At 48.4% G+C, this 26,436-nt stretch overlaps 1 protein-coding gene across 1 annotated transcript in view; it reads left to right on the plus strand.

Moving 5' to 3' along the window:
• Positions 1 to 26,436, plus strand: part of Cgnl1 (cingulin like 1) — a 149,387-nt gene that overhangs the window by 110,910 nt on the left and 12,041 nt on the right. Inside the window, exons 9-14 of the mRNA XM_028865572.1 lie at positions 4,387 to 4,593; positions 5,352 to 5,456; positions 9,584 to 9,736; positions 10,595 to 10,765; positions 15,866 to 16,027; positions 19,769 to 19,858. Coding sequence (XP_028721405.1) covers positions 4,387 to 4,593; positions 5,352 to 5,456; positions 9,584 to 9,736; positions 10,595 to 10,765; positions 15,866 to 16,027; positions 19,769 to 19,858 — 888 coding nt within the window. The remainder of the gene's footprint in view (positions 1 to 4,386; positions 4,594 to 5,351; positions 5,457 to 9,583; positions 9,737 to 10,594; positions 10,766 to 15,865; positions 16,028 to 19,768; positions 19,859 to 26,436) is intronic.

The raw sequence follows: 26,436 nt of genomic DNA on the forward strand, positions 1-26,436 counted from the left end.
TGAAGAACTCCACTGAACTGTCACAATACTGAATGACATTCAGTGCGATTGCAGGCTTTTAGGGTACAGCGCCTCGTTTTGCTTTGTTTGTTTTACAAAGACTTGCTTTGTAGCCCTGGCTGGACTAGAACTCATTATGTAAGCTAGGCTGGCCTCAAACTCATAGAGATTGCCTTGTTTTCTGAGTCCTGGGATTAAAGGTGTGTACCATACCTGGCCATTTGGCTCATTTTTGCACCATTTTGCACGTGTGTAGGCTGTGGTACTCGGAGAGAAGGGGCTGTGTGAAGAGACGGTAACTTCAGTCGCTACGACCACATCGCCTTCTAGGCCCTCCAGCCGGTTTTTAACCCCCCCAGCCAACTTTTCTGACTCTGCCCAAACACTGTTACCAAAACTTTTTACATTGGCTGCCGGATCGATGGAAAAACTATCTTCATGCAGCCTTTAGTCATGGTCCAGGCTTGGAAAACAATGGTGGAAAACGGCCCGTTTGCTTTGTGGCCATGATATAAAGTGTAGGGATTTCAAGTTGCTGGAGTGACAGAGAGCTGGAGTTGATTTTTGTTAAGTGTGATTTTTGTTAAGTGATTTTTGTTAAGCCCGGGTGAGTGGATAAAGATGAAATGCTGAGTGACAAGCACAGCTGTGTGAATCAGAAGTGTGTGCGTGTCTTTGGTCTTCTTTCTTGCTCATCTTGCTGTGACATCGGGGATGTAAGGTCAGTGAGTCACAGAAATGCCCTCAGCACTGTGACTATGGCTTCCGTGTCTGTACAGTGACCTTCTGGGTCAGCAGAGCTTTGCCAGCTCTGACATCTTTGCCACATGAACTGGACCCAGCCATCACTAAGAAGCTGGAAAAGATGATGTGGGAATTGGGGCATTTGGGAGTTGGGAAGCCTTGGAGAGGTTTTCTACACCAACTTTCTTTGCTTGGGTCTCGAGTAGGAGAACTTTCATATGGCACTTGCCTTGAACAAAAGAGTATGGGCTTTGTTTGTTTTTAGATGCCAGGACTGTTGTTGAATTAGGTATGGTTCCAGGAAAGGGGAAGTTTGTTTTATGGTCTTTTTATAAAATAGAGAACTAGGGGTGGTGGGGGAACAGGGGCCGGAGAAGGTTTCTGGAGAGACTTGCCAACAAAGGCTTATGTTAAATGTTAAACTATTTGTAAACACAGTGCGGTTCACCACACTGTGAACACAGAGAAAGGCAAATTAGCACTTTGCAAATAATCAAAACAGTACTGTGTCAGGATATGCACATGCTTCCCCAGAGCCAAACATAGCCTGTGCCACTGTGGAGGCTCGAGCTGGGGTGACCCTGCCAGCTGTGAACTTACAGACCAAGTGCCCTTCTCTAGTAAGCCAAGGTCTGAATTAGTCCAAACCCAGGTTCAATCAGGCCTGGTTTCCAGCGTCCTCCTTTTCCTGAGACTTCTGCGGGGAGTGAGAACCTGCTGACCACCAGTGCAAGTGTTCTTTCCTTCACTGAAAGGTTTGGGCAGACATCAGGGTTCCCTCTCCTCTCGCTTCTGTAAACCCTGTTCCTTGGTCTGGAGAGATGCTCAGAGGTTAAGAGCCCTGGCTGCTCTTGCAGAGGATCCAGTTTGGTACCCAGCACCCACATAGCAGCTCACCTGTAACTCCAGGGGATCAAGCACCCTCTTCTGATCTCCTCAAGCACTGTATGCACGTGATACACAGACATACATGCAGACAAACACTCATTCACATTAAATAAAAATAAATCTTTAGAGCAACTAGACCTGTGCCCAGGGGTAAACAGACTATCTCTGTCCATCATCCCTACACTGCCCTCTAGGTCTTCCTTGTGTCAGTCAATCTAAAAGAAAAGAAAGACAGCTACATTAATCTATAATGCACATAATATAAAACCCTGTGGTTTATAGTGTATTTACAGGATTGTATAGATTATAGTCAATAGTACAATGTTTTCATTAAGTCTCAAATGAAGATGCATGCCCGTGAGCAGACCCTCCCCACCTCTTCCTCAGCCCTTCCTCTAGGCCTGGCCAATCATTAAGCTATTTTTCCATCTCTTTTACATTTACTATTCTAGACCTTTCCTTCAGCATCAATATAGGCTCTTTTATGACATGCATCTTTCACTTGCAGCATACATCAGTATTTCATTTCTCTCTATGACCAGCTAATAGTCCATTGTATGGATGTACAACATTTTATTTATGCATTCGTTTGTTGATGGGAATGTAAGTTGTTTCCACTTTGGGGATGCTATGAATAATGATTCCCTGAGCGTGTGTGTGTGTGTGTGTGTGTGTGTGTGTGTGTGTGTGTGTGTGTATGTATATATATATATATATGTTTTTTATATAAGTGGAAGTTTTTATTTCTCTTAGGTATATAGAAAAGAGTGAAGTGGTTGGTCATGGGGAAAGTTGGTTTTAACATCGTTTTGAGAAGTTGACAACTTTCCTGCATGGCTACACGATTTTGTATTTTCTCAGCAATGCATGAAGGTTTTCATTTTTCCAGATCCTCCCTAGCATTGTGTGTGTGTGTGTGTGTGTGTGTGTGTGTGTGTGTGTGTGTATGTGTGTGTGTGTGTGACTATGGCTCTGATTTGCCCTTCCCTCGTGACTAACAGTTTTGAGCTGCTCTTCCTGTGCCCATTCCTGTATCATCTTTGAAAACAAATCTATTCCTATCCATTGCCCTCGTCAAGAATGGGTGGTTTGCGGGACATTGAGGCCCACACACACCTTTAATCCCAGCACTTGGGAGGCAGAGGCAGGTGGGTCTCCATGAGTTTGAAGCAAACCTGGTCTACAGAGTGAGTTCCGGGACAGTCAAAACTATGTGAGAGACCCTGTTTCAAAAAAAAAAAAAAAAAAAAAAAAAGTGGCTTATCTTTCTTATTATGAAGGTGAAGAATTCTTTATATATTTATTTGTAAATATTTCCTCTTGTTCTGTGGACCCTCTCATCACCTTGATGGTATCCCCAGCATTGTGAAAGTTTCTTACTTCTCATGGGTTACTCTCATGGTGAGTTACAGGCTTACAATCACCTGTAACTCCAGTCCTAGGGGGATATAGTGCCCTCTTCTGGATGCCTTGGGTACTTCACACACACAGTACACATAATACACACACACACACACACATACACAAACGGAAGTCTATCTGTCTGTTCTCTTGTCATCTGTGCTTCTGGTATTGTCGCTGAGGAACCTCTGCCTAAACTAAAATTACAGCTATACACTCCTGTGTCTTCTAAGAGCTTTAATGGTTTTAAGTTTAGAATTTGGGTCCAGGACCCAAATTTAAGTTCACTTTGTGAAGGGGTGCTATCTTCATTTGCTTGTTGGCTTTCCGTTTGTGACAAGGTCCTATGTAGCCCAGGCTAGTCGTAAATTCACTTTATAAATGGTCTTGACCTCCTCTTTCTCTTGCTTGTACCACCCTAGTGCTGCAGAGTGTGGCCACCGCACCCAGTGTATGTGATGCTAGGGAGGAAACCCAGGGCTTCGAGTATGCTAGGCCAGCATTCTACTAACAACTGCTATGTCCCGAGGCTACCCATTTTCCCATCATTAGGATGGGATGAGGGTAGCTCCTAGAGTCCTTAACAAGGTGGAGAGCTCACAGAGGGCTGAGCACAGGCGAGGGCTGGCAGGCTTTCCACGGAGGCCGCCCCAGATAATCTTCCAGTGAGTGGGTGTGGCTGTGCTCTCGTGACACTTTCCCTTTTCACTTCTTTTTCACGGTTTTTGTATTGCTGGGCATCCAACTCCAAAGCTCTACCCCGGCCCACATCTCATTTAAGAGCAGATGACAGGCACCATGTGGCCTGTAGGCTGTCACTCACCCTGTCTTCTTCCCCTGACATTTAGCATTATTTTTTTTTCCTCAGTACTGGGTGTTGAAATGAATCCTGAAGCCGGGCGGTGGTGGCGCACGCCTTTAGTCCCAGCCATCAGGAGGCAGAAGCAGGATGATCTCTGAGTTCAAGGCCAGCCTGGTCTACAAAGCAAGTTCCAGGAGAGTCAGAACTGTTACACAGAGAAACCTTCTCTGGGGTTGTGGGAGAGAGAAAGAAATGAGTCCTTCAGACATGCGAGGCTAGTCCACTGCCACGAACCTACATCTCCAGCTTTTAAAAAATAGATTTTGCGACAGGGTTTCCCTAAGTTGACCAGGCTTGCTTCAAATTTATCAAATATCCCAGGCTAGCCCGGAACTCCCAATCATCCTGCCTCCTCCTCCTCCTCCTCCTCCTGTTGCTGGGATGACAGAGGAATGCCAGAAGTTCCCAGCTGCAGTACCTTTCCGAAGCCGGCTCCCCTCACGAGTTGGGGACCACCAGTGAACGCTCTGTCCTTTGTCCTTTGTTCTTAGAATGTGGAGGTCCTGGCCAGCAGGAGCAGCTCGTCAGAGCAGAGCCAAGCAGACGCTGACCTGCGTGAGAAAGTGCTGCAGGAGGAGAATGAGAAGCTGCAGGGAAGGATTGTAGAGCTGGAGCGCAGAGTGGCCCAGCTGCAGAGGCAGGTGGAGGACCTGAAACGTGACGAGGCCCAAGCCAAGGAGACACTCCGCAAGTGTGAGGTGAGGCTCCCCGGGCCTTGGCCGGGGTTTGGCAGCACGTGGCCCTCTTTCCTGTAGTGACTTCAGAGCTGGGGAAGGGACTGTCGGGATTTATTTAGGATGTCCAGGTGATGGGCAAACATACCTAAGGGTGACGGGAGCAGGGGTAATAAAACCCGGTGGAAAACACAGGCCTGGCCGCACAGGACCGTGGGACTCCCGCATCAGACATACACATCTTTCTGAGGCTCCAAACACCTCTAAAGACCTGCAGAGGCCATCTTCACACCACCATTAGGCTGACTCACTAAAGACATTCTTTCTTTAACACATAGCTGCTATTTTTGGAGATTTTAGCAAACCAGTTATCCAATTTACCAGAGCTTTGTTTGGAAGCTGTTAAGGAAAGAGGCGGTGAGCCACAGCCGTGGAATGACAGAGGGACACACCGGGCACCCATCAGGACACCTGCACACTTTTACATCAGTGCCTTGCCTCAGTCTATCCCCTACCTGGAGTTTCAGTTACCCCTGAATCTCCAGGGGTAAAGCTTGGGTATTTGTGATAAAGAAGAAAAAATCACCAAGGTAATCCAGAAGGTCACCTATGGCTAGACATGGGACTGCAGAGGCGCACGCACCCAAGAACCCAGCTGTTCCTCACGTTGATCCCATGCCAGGTACACAGTGACCATGGCCATCTTTTGTCCATGGACACAGAAGGCCTCAGAGCACATCAGAGTGTGTCTGTGTTTCTTGACTGACTGTCTCTCCTTGTAGAGTGAAGTCCAGCAGCTAGAGGGAGCCCTTGTGCACGCCAGACAGGAAGAAAAGGAAGCCACCTCGGCCAGAAGGGCCTTGGAGAAGGAGCTGGAGAGTGCCCAGGTAAGCCCTGAGTCTTGCCTTCCTCAACCATGTAGGTAGACATGGCCACTGGGCCCGTCCTTCCAGGAAATGGCTTCCATCTGTGGAGCTCCCCTGAGTCTCAGACTCCCCATCTAGACTGGTGGAGTCGGGGACAGTGGTGCTATCTGGAGGTGTTTCAATTGTCACACTGGGCAGATGCTGCAGGCAGGCGTGTGGTGCATGGAGTCAGGACTGCTGATGAGCATCGTACCAAGCAGGCCAGCTCCACACCATGAGCTTTCTGGTCCAAATGCCACTGTGGCACAGTTGAGAAGGCCTTGCCCTTGCTGTGAAAGTTTTGCAGAGATAAAATACAAATAGTATGTGAAGGCAGGCTCAGCCTGTCCCCGAGGCAGCATGGAGTCGCCTCTCGGCAGAAGCCAATTTCCCTCCTCCTCTGGGCAAACACGCTCCACACCGTGCAGTCCTTCAAGGTGGCTATTAAAAGAAGCAGGAAGAAGTCATTTCCTTGAGACCAGATAGCTATCTCCCTTCAAAAGCAGGAGGTTCCTAGAAAATGAGATTTTCCCATTTGGATGTCAGGAAGATTATTTGAAGTCCGCTGTAGTCAAAGCCAGCGCTGACGTTGTAAATTGACTTTTGCACAGCAGCCTCAGTGGGATCCGGGTTTGTCCTCAGGTCCCCCCGCCCCCCAGGTTTTACAATGCTGTCCAAATATCCCTGGGCTGAGTTTCTGGGAAGGTGAGGGTGGAGGGGCTGGCTCAGACTCGAGACGGTTGAAGTTTTGCAGTGGGGACTCACTAGTCTGCAGGGTCAGATGGGACAGCACACCAGAAAAGATTCAAACCCGGAGCCATGGTTCAGAGCTCTGAGCGCACTAGGCTAGTTCCCTTAGCCAGTTAGTTCCTGTGGTGTTGAGCAGGATTCACACTTGGATGTCACCAATTCTGACTTTAGCCTGGGTGCTAGGGGTCTGCACTCAGGTCCTCAGGCTTGTGTGGCGAGAACATCGCCCACTGAGCCAGCTTCTGGGGTCTCCTTTGCAGCTTCCCCCTCGGGGGCAATGCTGAGTGAGGTACCGTAGCCACTGAGATGATGCCACTCAGGCTAACACTATAAACCCGTTGACTGATAGTGGGACAAAATTTGCACATGCCTGCGGCAGGAGGGTCGTCACCAGATGGGTCATTCTAAGATGCCGACTTGGAGGGTGTACAATGGCGTCCTTGAGCTTGGGGACCACTACCTGTTACTGGCTGCAGAGCCTTTGACTATGTGACTAAAGTCGGTAACCAGTGGTCACCGAGCTCCTGGATAAAGGACAGGAGGAGGGTGGCTTCTCAGAGGCCTTGGAGCACAGTAACTATGAGCCGCTGGGGAAGAAACAGAGCTTCCCCCTGATGCTGTCTCGATATGCAAAAGCCCGCTAGGACAGGAGGGGGAGCACCGAGAGCCTTCCTTTAAAAAATATATATATATTTATTTAAAAAAACAAAAAAAAAAAAGGAAAATGAATGCCTATCTGACTGCCTCTTACATCGGACTCGGGACCATGGTGGGATACCCCTTACACAGAATGCAAATTCTAGCCCTTTCTAGTGGACTCACGGTTTTTGGAACAGATTGAAATCCATAAACTTGAATTTGAGAGTTATTCCAGATAATTTTAAAATGCCCCACAATTTAGAAATGTCACCTAGAACGATGTTCTGCCAACTCAGTTATCTAAGAAATATGTTCAAGAGCCTGGGGTGTAGCTCAGTGGTGTGGAGACTTGCTTATCGTGCACAGGACCCTGGATTTGATCCCCAGCAAAAAGAAAACACAACGTTTACACACACACACACACACACACACACACACACACACACACACACACACTTGGGAGGCAGTATTGAGAGACAGGTTTTCTAAAAGTCACTGCTGCAAAAACTATGTCTCATTTACCCAAAAAGAAGAAAGCTTGGGACTTTTGGAGGATGTGTGTGTGTGTGTGTGTGTGTGTGTGCGCGCGCGCGCGCGCGCGCGCGCGCGAGCACACAGGACCACGCAAGCATCTGTGAAAGCCAGGCGTTGACATTGGGATGTCTTCCTCTATTGCTTTCCACCTCATTATTTGAGACAGGGTCTCCCATCAATCCTGTAGCTCCCCATTTCAGCTAAACTGCTGGCCAGTGAGCCTCCCCCTCTGCCTCGCCACTGCCCACCCCCAGATCCTCCTGGTTTCTACCCCTTCACCACAGGGGTTACAGGTACCCAAGGTATGAGGTATCTTATGGCATTTTCCAGTGTTAGTTGTAGTAAGTATCCCAGGCAGAGAATCCACTCTTTTCCTGTGTGGACTTTACGATCTGCTGTAGCTAGCACACGAGAGAGAGTATAAAGATGCAAAAATCGCCTAGCTGAAATGACTGTCCAGAGAAGTCTGCAGATGTTGGGTGGGGTCCTGGGGTCCAGACATGGAGTGGGTGAAACTGAGGTGCTTCAGTGGCGAAGAAGAAGGGCCTTGGCATAGAGTGAGGCAGAATGTGGGAACCATGGGAGGCTGTGGAGCCCCGATTGACATGTCTGCTGGCCTGGAGACTCTGGATTGGGATCCAGGGGAAGGAGTGAGATGCTCCTTCCCGGGCCTGGTGACCCTCTCTACTTTCATGTCTTCCTTCCGCCTGACTTTAATTAAGGTTGCTTGTGTGAGCATGGGTGAGGAGTTTTTCACTAAGCAAGGGCAACTTGCCAGTGGCTACTGCACTGAAGAAAATGATTCTCCCTCCCAGGCAGGCAGCCATTAACTGCCTTTAGTTCCTCAGGGAGGGTAGGGCCTGGTGAATCCCCTCCCTGATCCATGATGAGGTGTTGAAAGGGAATTCACTTTTTGTTTGTTTGTTTGTTTTTGAGTAGTATTGTGTGTGTGTGTGTGTGTCTGTGTCTGTGTGTGTCTGTGTGTGTCTGTGTGTGTGTGGCCCTGGCTGTCCTGGAACTCACTCTGTAAACCAGGCTGACCTCAAACTCACAGAGATCCGCCTGCCTCTGCCTCCCAGTGCTGGGATTAAACGTGTGTACCGCCACTACCTGTGGGTAATTCATATCTTTGAGATGTAGTTCTTTAGAGTTCCCTCCACAGGATGGAATCAACCTCACTGGGTGGTAACAACTCCTTCCTAAGCCAGAAAACAAACTCCAAACAGCAGCCCCAGGGTTTGAGTCTTCTGGTATGTGCCCAGCTGTGGCTGCAGTGGGCCGATTATTCCCACACTTGCCTTGGAGTTCCTTTCTTTCTTGACGTTGGTTCCCTGTGGGGGTGAACTTTAGCAGCCTGGCAATGTTTCTGCTTCCTAAAGCACAGCCACCCCACCAGAATTCAGAAGGGGAGGACCTCCCCAGGGTTTTTCACGCCCATGCAGTCTGCTTGGCAAGCATACCTAGAGTATACTCTGCAAATGTGGGGAGTGCCTGGAATAATTCAGAAATAGCTTCAAGATGTATGACGTACTACATACATGACCTACTACATGTTGAGCAGGTTATAGACTGCTAAGCACTGTCCAAAGGTCAACCATTGTTCTATACAGCTTCTTGCAAGGACACAGGCGAAGCAGGCCTTAAGAGTTCCTGTGGCACACACCTTTAATCCCAGCACGCAGGAGGCAGAGGTGGGCAGATCTCTGAGTTTGAGGCCAGCCTGGTCTACAGGGCCAGTTCTAGGACAGCCAGGGCCACACAGAGGACCCCTGTCTTGAAGTGTTCCTGAACTAGGCTGGAGACTGAGCCCAGCTGGTAGAGTGCTTGTTGGGTTGGTTAAGGTTGGTGTATGCTATCATTGTCCTGTTTTGAGAACAAACATTCAGATTTGAGGGTCTAGCCTGAACCACACCAGTCACTGAGGCTGCTTGATGTACTTCCCTAATGTATTCTTCTGCCTCTGTTCCTGTGGAGGTTGCTGGTTTAGTCAGTTTGGGTTTCTCTCTTTTTTTTGGGGGGGGGGGTCCCTGATTCCCTTGATTCTTTCTCTTCTCTGTCCCCCCTCCCCCATTGCATAGAGGTAACAGGTTTCACTACTTTTACTACTTTTGTGGTGTGGCTGTGAAATTCCCCTTGCCACCTGTGGCAGGCAAGTGACCCGGCTGTATTTTTCCTTCTGTCTGCAGAGAGCCCTGAGCCAGACCTCCCAGGAGCAGAAGGAACTCCGAGAGAAACTCCAGGATGAGACCGAGCAGAAGGAGCAGCTGAGAAAGCTGAAGAACGAGATGGAGAGCGAGCGGTGGCACCTGGACAAGACCATTGAAAAGCTGCAGAAGGAGGTGAGGGGGCAGGAGGCAGGGCAAGGGTCACGCGGGCCCGGGAGAACCCAGCACTTTCTCCCGGGAAGGCTCAGGAAACCCACAGTTCCCTGAAGCACAGATGCACCTGGACCTTGCAAAGCCCCTGCAGCCATTCTTTGGAATTGCTGAAAATTCCAGAGACGGAGAAACTTGTCTAAAAAATAAATGCCGAGAGCCTCGGCTCTGAGCACCTGGTCACTTGCTAACAGTAAATAAAGATGGCCTGGCGTGGAGACACACTTAACCAGTGTTCGTTGAATTGGAGTTGAGGCTGTAGACAGTCTGTCTGCATAGTCACGTCTCTCTGACATACCCGAGAGTGCCAAAGGCCGTTTCTAAACCCTGAGACTTCTGTCCCTCAGCTCACCTCTGCCCCAAAACACTCACAGGGAAAGGCCCAGAGCTGACAGGCCCCCTGCCTTCCAGGAGTGCACACAGAAGGCTGCCATCTTCTGATGCTTACCCAGTACAAGGTATTTTGCTAGTGACCTCTTTCGCTCTAACTTGAATTCTATGTCTGGTATTATCTTAACTCTGGAAGGTAGGTATGATTTCAGGGTTTCCAAAAAGGACGGTGCCAAGGCCCTTAGTGGCTACGGATGTGCCGCAATCACACTGGTTAGTGAAGAGCAAAGCTGTGACCTCAGGATTACGTGTCCAGCCCCTATTCACTCCTCCATGCTGTCACCAAGGCAGGGTTAGCCAGGTCCAGACAGTCCAGGGCCTGAGCCTCAGAGAAGGCTTCAAAGGTAGGGAGCAGAGAAGGAGCCTTCCATGTTGGAAGGGGCTCCAGATGGAGCACAGCAGGGCCATCTCATACCATGCTACTTGCTCTAGATGGCGGACATTGCCGAGGCCTCCCGAACGTCCTCTCTGGAGCTGCAGAAGCAGCTGGGTGAGTATAAGGAGAAGAACCGCCGGGAGCTGGCAGAGATGCAGACTCAGCTGAAGGAGAAAAGCCTGGAGGTGGAAAAGGCCAGATTGGCAGCTGTGAAAATGCAGGATGAGGTAATGCCTGCCGGGGGATCCTCTCCCTTATCTCTTCCTTCAGCTTGCTTTGCCAGGCTTCTGTTGATGGGGCGGGGGTAGGGGCGGGGCTTAGGGCAGCTTTGGGCTTGCATATTCTCCATTCTCTAGTGATTACAAGCAGATGGCATCCCAAGACACAAAACTCCCACCATCGGCTCCAAAGTGAAGCAGACACACCTTTAATTGGGCCACGTTCTGGTTTGGTCCAAAGTTTTCTTCCTGAAAAGATGAGCCACTTTTTTTTTGTTTTGTTTTGTTTTTCGAGACAGGGTTTCTCTGTGGAGCTTTGCTCTTTTCCTGGATCTCTCTCTCTGTAGACCAGGCTGGCCTCGAACTCACAGAGATCCGCCTGGCTCTGCCTCCCAAGTGCTGGGATTAAAGGTGTGCGCCACCACCGCCTGGCAATGAGCCACTTTTTAAGGAGCAAGAATGTGTCCATCTGTGTCCAAACATGTCATCCACATCAGTGCTTTCCTTTATCCCTAGAACAATGGCAGGGGATGACTGGATTCTAGTAACAAACATGTTTTTTTTTACAGATTTAATTATTTATGTGTGAAAGTGTTTTTCCTTGTGTATGTGTCTGAGTGTTCGCACACACGGATGTACGGGTACCCATGGAGGCCAGAAGAGGGTGTTGGATCTTTGGGAGCTGCCTGACTTCAGGTGTGGGTGCTGGGATCCAAACTCTGATCATCATCACTGAGCAGCAAGTGCTCTTAGCTACTGAGCCATCTCTCCAGTCCTGATAATCATCTTTTGACTTTTCTTGGGGTGGTCTGGTAGATAAGAATTTGATAGCCACAGTAAAATAGACTAACAGATGTCCTCGGGGACCGGGCATGTGGCTCAGTAGGAGAGTGCTTGCCTAGACTTGGGTCAGTCTCCAAGTCTTAGGAATTTATAAATGCTGAAATAATACTATTTTTGTTATTATTTATTTATTATTTATCATTGTGGGTGTATGGTGTGTATGCAAAGTTCGAGTGCCGGAGTGAATGTGTGGAGCTCAGGGGACAACTTTGTGGAGGGGTTCTCTCCTTCCACCTTTATGGGGTTCGGGGATCAGATTGTCGACTTGTGCCGCAAACACCTACCTGCTTGAGCCGGCTTGCCTGCCCTAAAACATTCTTGGTTTTATACTTAAGAATGATAGACCGGGCGGTGGTGGCGCAGGCCTTTAATCCCAGCACTCGGGAGGCAGAAGCAGGAGGATCTCTGAGTCTGAGGCCAGCCTGGGCTACAGAGTGAGTTCCAGGACAGCCAGGACTGTCTATAGTAATAATAATAATAATGATAATAATGATGATAATAATAATAATAGAGCAAAGAAATGCAAATGTTGCATTCTTGACCTGGGAAGGGAAAAATGGGGGTGTTGGGTGCTCTTTTTTTCACAGAAAGCTGGAGGCTCTGAAGCACCATGGTTGTCTATTTCTGTCTGTCTGTCTGTCTGTCTGTCTGTCTGTCATGTCCGTTCTCCTGCCCCATGCTCCTGAGTGCTAGGATTACAGGTGTGAGCCGCCACACCTGACTATTATTCTAGTCTGTGCCAACTGAAGGACCCTGAGCAGCTGTCTCTGTTTTCTCAGCATTTCTCTCTGCATTAGCGGCCTTATGATAAACAAGATAATGCATGAATGACATGGTGACATCTCCTAGGTCCTGGACATTGGATACACATTTCTCTCTCTCTTTCTCAAAGCTTCCCCCTCACACACGCAGTGTGAGGAGCCCACAGGTTCCACAGAAAAACAAGTTTTTTTTAAAAAACAAAAAACTTGTAATTTCTTTGATGATCAAAGAAAGGTTTCCCCTGAGTCAGGGCTGAACCCATCAAAGAACAATGGATATTTATTACATATTTCCAGACCGCTTCTGAAAGGACCCTGATAGCAGATCCTCTTTGCTTCAGGGTTACATGATACAGGACGCCAAGAAAACTGAACTTGGCACATTGGCATCACAGTTCTCTTTGCTATAAAAAAAACATTTTCATTTTTACAGCACATGGGTGGAGGGGTTCAACATTTGCCAGAACACAACAAATAACCTGGTCTGTTTTAACTTCAGAAGACCACAGTGTCACTGTGACCCTGCCCAGGGATCCACATGGCTGTTTGTATAAAGGTTGTTAGGCTAGACACTTTGGGGGAGAAGGAAACATGAAGATTCTCGAGACAGATAAAGAAGCAGCAGGCCACAAAGATTAAGTAAGTAAGGCCAGATGGAGACCAGGGCTCTTTATTTAAGAGAGAGAGAGAGAAAGAGAGCGTACTGGGGCTGGAGAGATGGCTCAGCAGTTCAGAGCACTTCCTACTCCTGCAATCCCAGCACCCATGTCAGGAGGCTCACAACAACCTATCATATCAGTCAGTCTAGGTCCCAGAGATCCACTGCCCTCTTCTGGCCACCATAGGCACCTGCATGCCTGTGTACATGCACATACACAGACATAATAATTTTTAACCAGAATACATGTGTGTGTGAATATATATATTATATGTTATATATAATATATATACATCTTCTTCTTTAAGAAGATTTATTTATTTTATGTGGTATGAGCACTCTATCTGTAGGTATGCCTGCATGCCAGAAGGGGGCATCAGACCCCATTATAGATGGTTGTGAGCCACCATGTGGTTACTAGGAATTGAACTCAGGACCTCTGCAAGAGCAGCAAGTGCTCTTAATCTCTGAGCCATCTCTTTAGTCTCCTCCTCCTCCTCCTCCTCCTCCTCCTCCTCCTCCTCCTCTTCTGCTTCTTTTTAAGAAAGTGTTTGCTATATGAAAGCAGAGATGGCCCTTCTTGGGTTTTCTGTTGGTGTAGCCCTTCAAGATACTTTTGTATTTGAATGGCAGACAGAGATTCCTCATCTCTCTGAAGGGAAAGGAGGCAGATGCCACCCCTCTAATATTGAAGTCAGAATGTTTAGAAATGAATTCATAAGTCAAGACCCCTCCAGACCCTTGGATGACTCGAGTTTATCTCTGCTCTCTGCTCCTTTCCCTGAGTGAAACTCTTTAGCTGAAAATTGCTATGGGCTTGCACAGCGCTGCCTACCAGCTGCCCTTGCCTTGAGAGCAGTGGCCTGGCCACCCTTCTGCTGACAAAGTGAGACCCGGAGCTTCTGATGAGGGTGACCGACCTTTAAGGAAGTAAGGCTTAAAGTTCACCATCTCTGGTTCATTTTCGAAATCCTGTCTAACTACATAAAGGCGGCACTGACCGATTAAAAAGTTACTTGCTTACTTTCATTTTCCTTGGCAGATATTAATTACATACAGCAATGGGTCTCCTTGTGACATTTCATAGACGTATCTGATGTCTTTTGATCCTCGTCACCTCGCTACTCTCGTTCCCTCCCTCCTGCTGACCCCCTTCTCTCCCCACCTGGCCTCCCCTCTACTTTCACATCTGTGCGTCCTTGTCCGTTTAGGGGTGCTTTTAGGAAGGGGATGAGGAGTTATCTACAGGAGCATGGCTGTACCACTGAAGAAGGTGTCTTTCTGTGAGCAACCGTGGACTATAAATCAGGGAGGGGTGGGGTGGGGCTGTGTGAGCCCCTCCCAACTCTGTGATGGAGTGTTGGTGCGTCAGTCTCGTGAAGCTTAATTCCAGCTGCCGAGTGCAATGGCCATGTCATGCCTGTGACAGTGTTCCACGGCACTCTGCCTCTTCCTCTGGCTCATCCATTTTTTTTTTTTTTTTCTGTCTCCTCTTCTGTGATGTCCCCAAGTGTGGGAAGGGAGGATGCAGATATCCCATGTAGGACTGTCTTGCTTACTTTTGGTTCAGGGCAAGTTTCTCTGAGATGCTCAGTGGGATGAGTAGTCCTTATCTGACATGCTTGAAATACTAGAAATACATCTAGCATTTCTGAATTCAGAGATTTTGAAATATTTGTGAAGATTTTATTTGTCATTTCCAGTTCAAAAAAATCCACAATCCAAATGTCTTTTAGTTTTAGGTTTGGAGTATTTGAGTTTTGGCTTTTGTTTTGTTTTGTTTTGGCTTGGTTTTAGTTTTTGGTTTTTGGAGACAGGGTTTCTCTGTGTTGTTTTGGAGCCTGTCCTGGATGGATGTTGCTCTGTAGACCAGGCTGGCCTCGAACTCACAGAGATCCGCCTATCTCTGCCTCCCGGGTGCTGGGATTAAAGGCGTGCACCGGCCATCCAGCAGTTATCTCCTTCCAAGTGGGGCTGTGCTAGAAATGGCTGGGGTTCTGCCAGCCTCCAGGAGAATGCAATGCTGAAGTCCGCCGTCCTCGGGCCAGATTTTCCGTGAACTCGCTGAAGGAATAAACCTCTGTGGTGTCCTCTTCTTAGCACTGTGCCTTCTTCTCCATCTGCAGGAGGGTTTGATTTTGGCAACCAAGGAGTCCCGAGTGGAGCCTCCCTGAGTCAGCCTACCGGGCTGGGCTGTTTGAGACATTCCCACTGGCCAGTGAGGCTCCTGGGACCCAAACTGCGGTTATACATTCCTCAAAACTATTAGATGAGTGCCACCTTGTGGACAAAAAGAGCACTGTAGCTGTCACTGATTTTCTGCACGGCAGTGGCTGTTGCCTAATGAGTGTGATTATGTTCTTGGATTTTGTACCTGCTGGTTGCTTAGAGACCATTAATTCAGTTTTTATTTTAAACCTCTCTTGAGACGGCGCCAATACAAGAACACTTAGCTACTTTAGTGACTTTCAAGTAAGTGGCCACGGCCCATAATAAGAAAGGCGTCATTCATGCAACACATACATCCATACAAATACGTTAACATCGAATACAAAAACATTACAATACTTGTTCATACTCTGATTTTTTTGTGTGTTCTGTGTAATTGAAAGAGTAGTCAGCATCTAATCGGTTGACTTTATAACTTAGCAGTTTACTGCTTACTACCGAAAAACTCTCGTTTTACAAAATGGAAAGCCGAAGCCTAGAGAGAGGTGGAATTCGCTCCTCTCTGCTTCGGAGTGGGCCTGTGCACTCTGCCTTCTGGCCTCCTTGAGGCAGGCATGTACCTGGTGCGCAGACATGTATGCAGATATGTGTTGTGTATCGAACGCTCTCTCCGTCTAGCTGCGCCTCAAGGAGGAAGAGTTGCGGGACTACCAGCGAGCTGAGGATGAAGCACTCACCAAAAGGCAACTTCTGGAGCAGTCGCTGAAGGACCTGGAGTACGAGCTGGAGGCCAAGAGCCACCTCCGGGATGACCGCAGCCGACTCCTTAAGCAGATGGAGGTGTGTGGGTACACGTCTGGGCCACCAGGGGAACGTCTCCTATGTAGGAAGTCGTGGGTTTTCACTCTTTCTAGCTTGGTGTTTTAAGATCTTTTCTTGTTGTGGGGGGGCAGTTTATCGTGTTGTAGTGTCAAAGCTGGAAGGAGTGAAGGGTACTAATGGTTCATTGCTTTGAAGAAGATATAAGCTCATCCCCAAAGAACTTGGCGGACGGCGTTATGTCCCTTCAGCAATGTTTTCCCTACCGAGGCTGCAAGACTCCTGACTGTCGTCAGGATGCACACTGTGCCTCAGACCCCAAACCACCCAGTCCGTTCTTATTCCTGGCCCATCTTCCTGCATGTGTATGTACCATTGCTAGAGCTATGGGCAAACTATGGTCCAGTTCATTGCCGTTTCTGAAACTGCCCAAAGCAGTCACCAGCTGGGGGTGAGTATCCACAAGCTAATACATAATGCTTGAGGGAAAAAAAAAACATATAAATAAAATACCAGAACCCCACTGTTCATGGTCCTCTGAGATGATGGGAAGAACCTGAATTGCTAAAAAGGAATGATTTCAAGAGAGGAATTGACCCTAAACCAGAAACATATGCTTCCCCCTGCCCCAGTGGAATTTAGAAAGTAAGAGAGACTGAAAATCAAGCCTCAGACTTTGGGGGAGACATTAACATTGTCAGGGTTTGGATAAAAGACAGGCGTGGTGCTCAAGGCCAGCAAGAGATGGCTTAAGCTCAGAATCAATGAATTCCTCATTCAGCTTTTTAAATAAACAGAAATCGCTTTTTAAAGCCTCCAGGGTGCTTTGCAGTTTGTATCTAGGAAGTGAAGTTTGAGCCAGTGGAGATTTTATTAGATGGGCCTTTCTCAGAGACCAGAGTAGCCTGACAGCAATTTTACTGCTTTGTTTATGAGGCTGCTATATTTTTCTAATATTTTCTTTCTGATCTCTTTAGGGAGCCATTTTCAGATAAGCTAAGGTCAACCTAGTTAACTAGAAACGGATTGTTCTAGGGCCTAGACACCCTGGTTAAAAGCAACCAGCTGGGTTAGGGAGCTGGCTCGGGTGGTAAAGCATATGCCATATAAGCATGTGGACCTCTGTTCAGATTCCTGGCACACATGTAAAAAGCCGCTCATGTCAGTGTGGACCTGTAATCCCAGTGCCAGGGGGACAGAGACAGGAGGATGCCTGGGGTTGGCCAGGCAGTCTACCCTACTTGGTGAGTCCCAGGCCAGTAAGAGACCCCTGTCTCAAAAAATAAGATTGAGAGTAACTGAGGGAGACACCTGACACTGACCTCTGTGGTCCACTTGTCTGTTGTCTGCTTGTACACACACACACACACACACACACACACACACACACACACACACCCAGTTGAAACCTATTAAGCAGTGAACAAGGAGCTTTGGTATGATGGGCTCTGGCTTAGATTTCATATGTTATCTGAATAGTATGGACTGGGAGCAGAAAAAGAGCCTAAGAACCAATTTTGGGGGCTCTGGAGAGATGGCTCAGCAGTTAAGAGCACATACGACTCTTGCAGAAGGCCTGGGTTCAATTCCCAGCACTCATGTTGGGTGGCTCACAGCTTCCTGCAACTCCAACTCCAGGAAATCCAATGAGCGCCCTCTGCTGGCCTCTTCTGGCACCTGCACTCACATGTACATACCCTCACACAGACGCCTAACTAAAAATAAAAAATAAGTCTTTTAAATATAAGTGATTTTAGCTGAAATCCGAGCTTCTCCTTTGAGTCCAGGATATTCTGACTAACAAGGCATTTCCTCTGGGCAACTTCAGGTCTTGAAACAGCAGTACAGCTGAATACCACTGGAGGTATTTCTCCACTTGTTCTGCAGTGGTAGCTTCTAGAGGTCCTGCTACCATGAAAGGCACCTGAGGGGAGTTGCTCTAAGAGGTGGCTGCCATGGCCATGTTGCTATGACTCATGCCTTTCCCATTCCTTCATTAAAACGTAACTAATTTTAAAGAACTCACCCACAATGAACATTTTTTAAAAATTCAGCCCCAGGTGGCTGAAGCTGTGTGGATATGTTGTGATTTCTGAGTGATCTGGACGGATGGGAAACTTCAGGCAGGGGCCAGCCATGTCCTGAGGTGGTTTCTGGGAACTTCTGCTCCCAGGAGAGAACTTTGGGGTTTCTTTATAGGTTTTTCAATTATTTTATTTATTATTATGTGTATGTGCATGCAAGTGCACACCACAGTGTGAGTATGAGGGACAGAGGACAGCTTTGTTGAGTTAGTGCTCTTCATTTATATGTGGACTCTGGAGTTTGAACTCTAGTCTGCCTTCGCAATAAGTGCTTTTAATTTTTCAGCCATCTTGCTGGTCCTCCCTGAGGGTTTGATCACTCCCTGACAAGGCCGTTTATTCACTGACAGTTCATCGTTCACAGGAGTTATGGGAGTTTCAGTTCTATTGTTTATGGAACCATTCTTGGTTGTCAGTCAATTCTGGTGGTTTCATAGATCATACTTACACACAAGGGCTGCCTTTGAAAACTCAAAAGGTTGGTTTTTAAAAAGCATCTGTTGGGGCTAGAGAGATGGCCCAGTGGTTAAGAGTGGCTGGCTGCTCTTCCAGAGGACCCATATGGTGGCTCACAACCCAACCCGTAACTCCAGTCCAAGGAAACCGATGCCCCTCTTCTGGCCTCCACGGGTATTATACGCATGTGGTACATAGACATGCAGACAAAACACCCTTATACATAAAATAAAAAAGAATGAAAAAATGTTTTAGAAATATACATTTAAAAAGCATCTACGGCTCCAAGTTTACCCAGACCTGTGACAAATCTTGGAGACAAGAAACACAGGCTCAAGTCCCCCAGGCCCCAGGGTCGGAGCATTCTGAGGTCCGAGTGCGGAAACCTCTTTCTCTCATACATAAAACTACTTCGAAATGCTTCTTTCTTAACTGTCAGTGATATTAGACCAGAGGGACAGATGGTTATTCCTCTGTGGTGGTGAATTTCCCAGAACTGACCACCCCTGTCCTGGGTAATCGGTGTAGGTTTAGGACTGTCCACCACACAGTTGCTCATGGGTACTCTTAAAGAGGCAGGCCAGAAGCATGTGCTTGCACTCCCAGGAGCAATCCTCTTGAGCATGAAGTATTTGCAGGAGTGTTCTGGATGGCTTCTCAGACTGTATGTTGACTTTAACAGGGACCGGTTTAAGATACTAATATAATATATACTAACATAACTTTAGTGTTCTTTGGGGCTTAGGGTAATGCCCTTTCTCCTTTTATATATTTTATACATGCCCAATTATATCCCCAAAGCAACAAATATGTATGAGGGCTGGGGGTGTAGCCCAGCTGGTAGAGTATTTGCCTAGCATACATGAAGCTCTCTGGGTTCAGTCTCTAGCACCCAACATACAGGCACACTCTTGTAATGCCAGCACTCGGAGTGGGGGGGGGGTATTAGATGCAGGGAGGTCAGGAGTTCAAGGTCATCCTGGACTACATAGAAAGTTCGAGGCTAACCTGGGATATATGAGAAATGTTCTTGCCATACAGCTCAGGATGAATCCTTTAGGAAGGAAGAAAGGGAGGTGAAGGAGAAAAGAAAGGGATGTCTTATGTTCCCAAGCCCTAACAATAATCAGCTCTCATTTGCCTTTGGGTTTTTCTTCCATGGGCCCCCCTTGCTCCTAATCCTGTGTAAGTGAAGAAACCTGTTTATGTGTTCCTTTCTCAGGACAAGGTGGCCCAGCTGGAGATTGAATTGGAAGAAGAACGAACCAGTGCTGATTTGCTGTCAGAGAGGATCACTTGGAGCAGGGAACAGGTACGAGGGAGCTCTTGAGGGTGATGCACGGCATCATGGAGAAAGGACGCAGGAGAGGCTAAACCTGAGGATTCCTCAGAGCAAGGAGGAAACATTCTTGCCATACAGATCACCATGAGAGGAGATTCAGCCACTAGGAGGCTTAGCATTGTCCGTTCAACTCAGAGCGACTAGGCTGGAGGTTTGGGGGCCGAGTGCTGTCGTCACTGGGCTGGCAGCCCTGTTCAGAGCTGAAGCTGAAGTACTCTCTGGCTTCTTTGCCACCCACCCTTCTGACGCGCGCAGGCTTCCTTGGAAAGCGTGGTACTCAGGAGCTATGGGATGGGTCAGTGTAGGGATTTCGAAACCAGGCTCCTGGGCTCTAGTTCTGGTTCCTAAGCTATTCTGATGGTGGGATAGCATTCAGAAGCCCACGCAGCAGAGGTTGAGAGAGAGAGAGACTTCCCTGAATGCCAAGATACAGACAGATACCTCAACCTTGACCTTGGCTCCCCAAAGTTCTTACTGTGTTTCTTAAGTTTTCTTCCTGGACTCAGAGTTGTTTTGTTAGGTGTTCCTGCCGGTGTCACTCGGGGCATTGCAGAACCTGCTAAGCATGCATAATGACAGAAGTGCCTGTGGGCTTGTTTGGTCAACCTTCCTTGTGACATGGGCAGAGTGGGAGGAATGGTGAGGACTGTGTCACCTTACCAATATCCAGGCGGTTAAAACCGGTTCCCAGTCCCCCGATTTACACCCAAAACAAAACACAGGCATGCTGAACCAGAACACAGTGCTTCCGTTGCTCAGCCCAGGACCACGAGGTGTCTGGCCCCAGAATGACTTTGGTCTTTTCCTTTTCTTCTCACTGAACATGGTCACGGGGATGTGACTGCTTGCCTCAATGGTCAGTGTTGAAAATTTTCCACTGAGTCAAGAACTTGAGGTCCCTACAGGAGGAAGGATAAGGACACCAGCCTGGGGGCTGCTGGGAAGGGCACTCCGTGGACACTTGCAGGCTTTTCCTGTGCTGTCCTGTGCTGCCTCCCGTGGAGCTCTGGGAAATTCCCAGGTTATTGAGTCTATGAAAATGAGGCTGGGACTGGAGACGTAGCTCAGCTGGTAGAGTAACTGCCCATCAAGCACAAAGCCCTGGGTTCAATCCCCAACACTGCGTAAACTGGCATGGTAATGTATGGCTGGGATCCTAGGAATGCAGGCAGGAGGATCAGAAGTTCAAGCTCATCCATCCTTGGCTACACATGGAGTTCTAGACCAGCCTGGGCTACATGAGACCATTTCTCACACATCAACAAAGGCAAAAATGAAGCTATTTGTGTAGAAAGTTCTGAGGGCTCCCCTTTCCCAGGCCGCCACCATTTGCTCTATTGTCCTCTAACACTGTTTCTGTGAGGTAGAGGGTAAGGCCCAAGCTTGCTGTAAATGGAGGAGCTGAAAATCAAGTTCAAATTGATGTGGAAACTGATGAAAAACAAAAGCCCCAAGATAGGTGGGTGCTTCTCCTTCCTTCCTCTTGTGTTTTTTGGTTATAGGGTCTTGCTATGAAGCCCAAGCTAGCCTCAAACTCTCCATCCTCCTGCCTCAGCCTCTGAGTGCTGGGGTTACGGGTGTGTGCCACCATGGCTGGTGAGTGAAACCCGCAAATTGAGTTCTTTGACCTTTGATGCCTCCCGATTTGAGAGGGACATTTAAAGGGATGCCCTCCGCCTCTCCAACAAGCGTTCTTCTCAAAGCGGAGGTTGAGCCAAGGCTGATTTTTCTGCCTTTAAAATCAAGGCCATGTGGAGAGAGCTTTGGGTATAGACAGACAGGCCCTGGCCAGTGGGGACCTTCCAGGGCCATGCTCCCGTGGCTGCCTGCCATTCTCACAGCAAGAAGAGGGGCACTCAAAAGCTGAACCCCTTCTCCTCTCCCTTGTCAGTTCTGACCTTCTGATGCCCCTAGCAAGGGCAGCCACAAAAGGATAGAAAGTGGCATCTGTCCCCTTGAGTCCTATGAACAGTGTTTGCCTTGGGTCCCTAGCAGACTGCTACTGGGCACTGATAAGAGAAAGCCTGGGCAAAGATTCTTTTTAACTCTTGTTCTCTTTAAAAAGTTAAAGTTTTCTGTTCTCTACTTAAAACTCATTATTTCTAAGATCTTCTGAATTTTTGCATATCTCGGACTTTCTCCTAGTCCCAGCCATAGGTAAACAGGCTAGATGAAAGGATCCCAGCAATACTAGCGGAAGGCTAGTCCTCTTACAGAACCTTAGGTCTGACAAGGGCGTCAGAGGTCAAATCTCCTGAACTGTGTAATGGGTGAAAGATTTGAGGCCCACAGCCAGAAAGGACTTTGGCCAGAGGTGTGTGGCAGCCGGCTGCAGAGGCAGCTCAAGCTTCCTTTTTCCAAAGGCAGTGTTTTAAGTACCAGGGCCTGCAGAACACAGCAAACAGGACCGCGTGCACGGCAGAGCGGTACATCTGCAGGATGTCCAACATGAGGTCAGCCTGGCGAAGGAGGTGAACACGTAACAAGTGCTTAGCTGACGGTACAACGTCACAGATACGAAACACCAAGTGAAGGATTCCAGCAGCCAGTGAGGGCAAGAGTGACCAAGGAAGGGTTTTGAGAGGAGTCTTAGCCTGGAGTCAGCTTTGAAGAAATGGTCTGGCTGAGAACAGCTCGGCAGAGCGGGCATGGCCTCGGAGCCAGAGCAGACCGGCCGGTAAGCTCGGGATGTTGAGAAACCGTGAATGCTCGCACACACTTCCGGTTTCCGTGAGGAAAGCAGAGGCGGCACCTTTGGAGAGGCAGGCTGGGGCTGTTGAATGGTGGTATCCTCAAGGCGGTGGGAGGTATGGAAGGTTGTTCAGTATAATAGTAAAGCGCATACAGTGTTCTATAGGGTCAATACCAGAGCTGGGGGTGAGGAGGGGGTACCCCGAGAAGACCTTAACTGGGCTGCTCCTAGGGGCGGAGAAGGCAGCTGTGAGAACACAATATTCTATGCCTCTGGCTTTGCTCGTTACTCCCCCCCCACCCACCATACTTGCTGGCCCCATTATTTACTTTCCGAGTCTTGGGGGTTTTCTTCCATACATACTCAGGATAATAAATAAACTCAGAGAATCCTAATCAAGATAAATGTTTTCCACACTTTTGAGGCTTAGACTGGCTTTCAAACGTGGCTGATATTGAGAAGGAATAGATTTGCTTTGGCAGAAGGCCATATTTATAAAAGGGGCGGAGTGTCTGTCTGTTTTCCCACACACAGACCAGAAAGGCTTCCATCTGACTTGTGTGTGAGCTGAAGAAAGATTCTCCGAGGAACTGTGTTACAGGCTTTGGGTCTGTTTAAAGCCCAGAGAAGCCTTTTTGCCTTTCTTCTTTCTTTTCTTTTTAAAGATTTATTTATTTATTTTGTATACAGCATGTATGACCAGAAGAGGGCACCAGATCTCATTACAGATGGTTGTGAGCCACCAGGTGGTTGCTGGGAATTGAACTCAGGACCTCTGGAAGAGCAGTCAGTGCTCTTAACCTCTGAGCCATCTCTCCAGCCCCTTTTTACCTTTCTTTCTCCAAAAACTATGTTTCTCTGCTAGATCCAGTAGCAGAGACCTATAAACCTAGCTACTCAGGAGGCTGAGGCAGGAGGATTGTCATTTCAAGGCCGGCCTGAGTTACAGAGTGAGTACAAGGTCAGCCTGGGCAGATTATAGTGAAACCCTGTCTCAGCACAAGAGGGCTGGGGATACAGGCCTGTGACACTACACTCTCCTACATCCGGGGGGCCCCAGATTCAACTCCAGTACCATAAAACCAAACTCAACGTTTCCACCCATGACTCCTGCCCACCACACTGAGGACTGTGAAGGATTTTCTTGCATGCTTGCTTGGCTGTTTCCATGGCTTGGAAGGTATAGTCACTGCCTACAGTCGCATAACTTGTAAGAAGTAGGGCTACAGTTTGACTCCATCCTTGAATCAGATTCTAAAGGTCTTCAAGTTAAGAGTAATATTACCCGGGTTGGGGGTGCGGCTCAGTTGGCAGGGTGCTTGCTTAGCACATACAAAGCCCTGAGTCCATTCCCCAGCACCTCATAAACTGGATATAGCGGTGTCTGCTGGTCATCCAGGTGTGGGTGAGGGGGTGAAGACAAGGAGTTCACGGCCATCCTGGTTACATAGCCAGTTTGAGGCCAGCCTGGGCTACAGGAGACCTTATACGATAACAACGATAATGGTAATAGCACTTAAGATACACAAGGGTTATTTATTTTTTAACCTCTGTGTCTTCTGACTCTCATTTTCGTAAAGGGCTCAGGTAGGCAGAAAGAGATCTAGCCTGTTGAGTTTTTAAACGTGCTGATAGGCTAGTATCCTGGCTCAGTGGGCATCACTGCCTATCCTGCTGTTGGTAGCTGAATGCACACAGCAAGGCTGGCCTTACCCAAAGGCATCCGCTCAGCCTTGAAAGCCAGGATGACACAGCACGGTCGTAGGTTGATTCATCCCATGCCACAGCTGGCGGGCAGGGGGGGGGGGATACCAACTTCAAAAATTGGGGAGCATCGCCGTCTTTGCAGGGGCTCACAAGGCTGCCTTGTTGCCTTGGAAACCGCCAGGCACATCCCAGTAGGTAAAGCTGGAGGCAGGAACAGTCCCTTTCAGAAACTGCTCCTTTGTGGCTGGCTCACACCTGCTCCTCAGTTAGTGCCTGGGGACATAGGAATGAGTGATGAGACTCCAAATAGTCCCCTTTCAGGAGCTAAGTGACAGACCACAGTGGGGTTTCCTCTTCTAAAGAGACTTCAGGCTCGAAACGGCCTCTTACCATATCAGCTACTCCAAACTCCACTGTGCAAGCTGGCTGATGGTAATTCTTAGGATAGAATTCTAATCCCAGTCCAGAAGCATAGGCTTGCCAACCTCTTCACAGACCATTGACGAACCCAGTCCAGGAGGCTGCTATTATTAGCAATCATAAATATCTCTGGCTTTCCATTAGCCCAAAAGACTACAGCTTCTAGTCCTGAGAGCTAGCTCGGGTCATGGGTATTCTAACGCTGCAGGCTGCTAGAATCGTATCTGCTGTTTCCCATCAAAATGCTCCATGGTTAGCATTCATCCAATCCAGCTGCCATAGGTTGCTGCCTTCCGTTCCTGTTGGTTTTAATTTGGCTGCAGAGTCTTGGTTCCGTCTAGTTAACAGAGCATGTAAAACACTAAGCTTACATGAAGTATTTCTCCACCCTCACACTTCCTTCCCTGGGTCCAAACAAGGATAAGAATGTGACCTCAGGCCTTGGGTGCGGTTCTGAAGATCTGGGTGCTGAGTTGAGCCTCTGAAGCGATGACTCCTGGCACTCCCCCGGGTTTGTGGTGAAAGCAGTCCTCCTGGGACCTTTTCTGTAATGCCATGCAGAACTCCTTGAGGTTCCTTCCCCAAGGTGGATTTATTTTAGAGTGTAGTGCCAGGCTGTTCTTTGGAATCATGGAGAGGAATCTGTCGTGTTTTCCAGGACTCAAGAAACACAGCATACCTGGCTACTGTCACTGTTGGGATTTTTATGACTGCGTTTTATTCTTTCCTGTTCTTCTGATTTATTTTAATAGCCCTCTTTTGAGGGGACATGGTGGGGTATGAGGAGTTACTATTTTGTTTTTGCTTTTCATTTGCCTGGAGCTCTCTGGGAAGAGGGGGCTTGGACTTGCAGAGACCTCCAGAGATGTCCGTGTCTGCCCATGCCCACCCTGTCCTCCCCTGCCCCCTCCCCATCTTAGAGCTCTGTCATATGGGAGGTCTGTTTTCTGGTAGATGCCCCGCCTGAGGCCAGTGGCTGCTGCTGTAATCTATGCTCGCAGCTAAGACCCAGCACTGGGACACGGCAGTCCCCATGCCCTCCATGCCCTCTCCACTCACTCCCCTGTAGACATTTCCTTTGGAACTCTACAGAATTCCCCACCGACACTCTGCTTCCTGTAGGGTTTTTCCATACATCAAGAACTGAGGGATTTTTGTAAAATCCCCAAGCTGCTTCCATCCAGATCTGATCCAGACATGATCCTGACTCTCCCATCAGAAAAGCAGGGTGATGGCACCTACATGGGAGTTTCCAGAAGACTTAACAGGCTCAGACAGGTGCATGGCTGGAACAGGGCCGTTCCAGTTACCCTAGTTACCTGCACAGCTGCGGGAGAGGCTGCCTCTGCCTTTGATACATTTGTATTACTTCTCTTCTCAACCTGGGACCCCACCGCAACTTGATTTCTCTACTAACATCTGGGTCTTCTGCATCCCTGCAATTTGGGGGACCAGCTTCTCTTTTCTGCAGGATAGGGCAGGGACCTCTGTCTTCCTTGGAAGGCTCCCTGAACATCCTAAAGGATAGGGCAATCACCAAACACCTACTGTTCCAGGCAACTGAAAGGGCCCTTGGGGGCTGCTTTGCTCAGGTGTTATGAACCTGCAGCCCCAGTTCTGTGAGGGAGGGCCCAAGCGGCAGGAAAAGCTGGGCCAGGCTGCTGGTCTGTGGAGTTCCCTCCCACACAGTGTCCCTTAAGTGCAGGTCTGTGCCCCAGGGCGTGAACAG

The sequence above is a fragment of the Peromyscus leucopus genome, chromosome 7 (assembly GCF_004664715.2).
Source record: "Peromyscus leucopus breed LL Stock chromosome 7, UCI_PerLeu_2.1, whole genome shotgun sequence".
Taxonomy (NCBI): Eukaryota; Metazoa; Chordata; class Mammalia; order Rodentia; family Cricetidae; genus Peromyscus; species Peromyscus leucopus.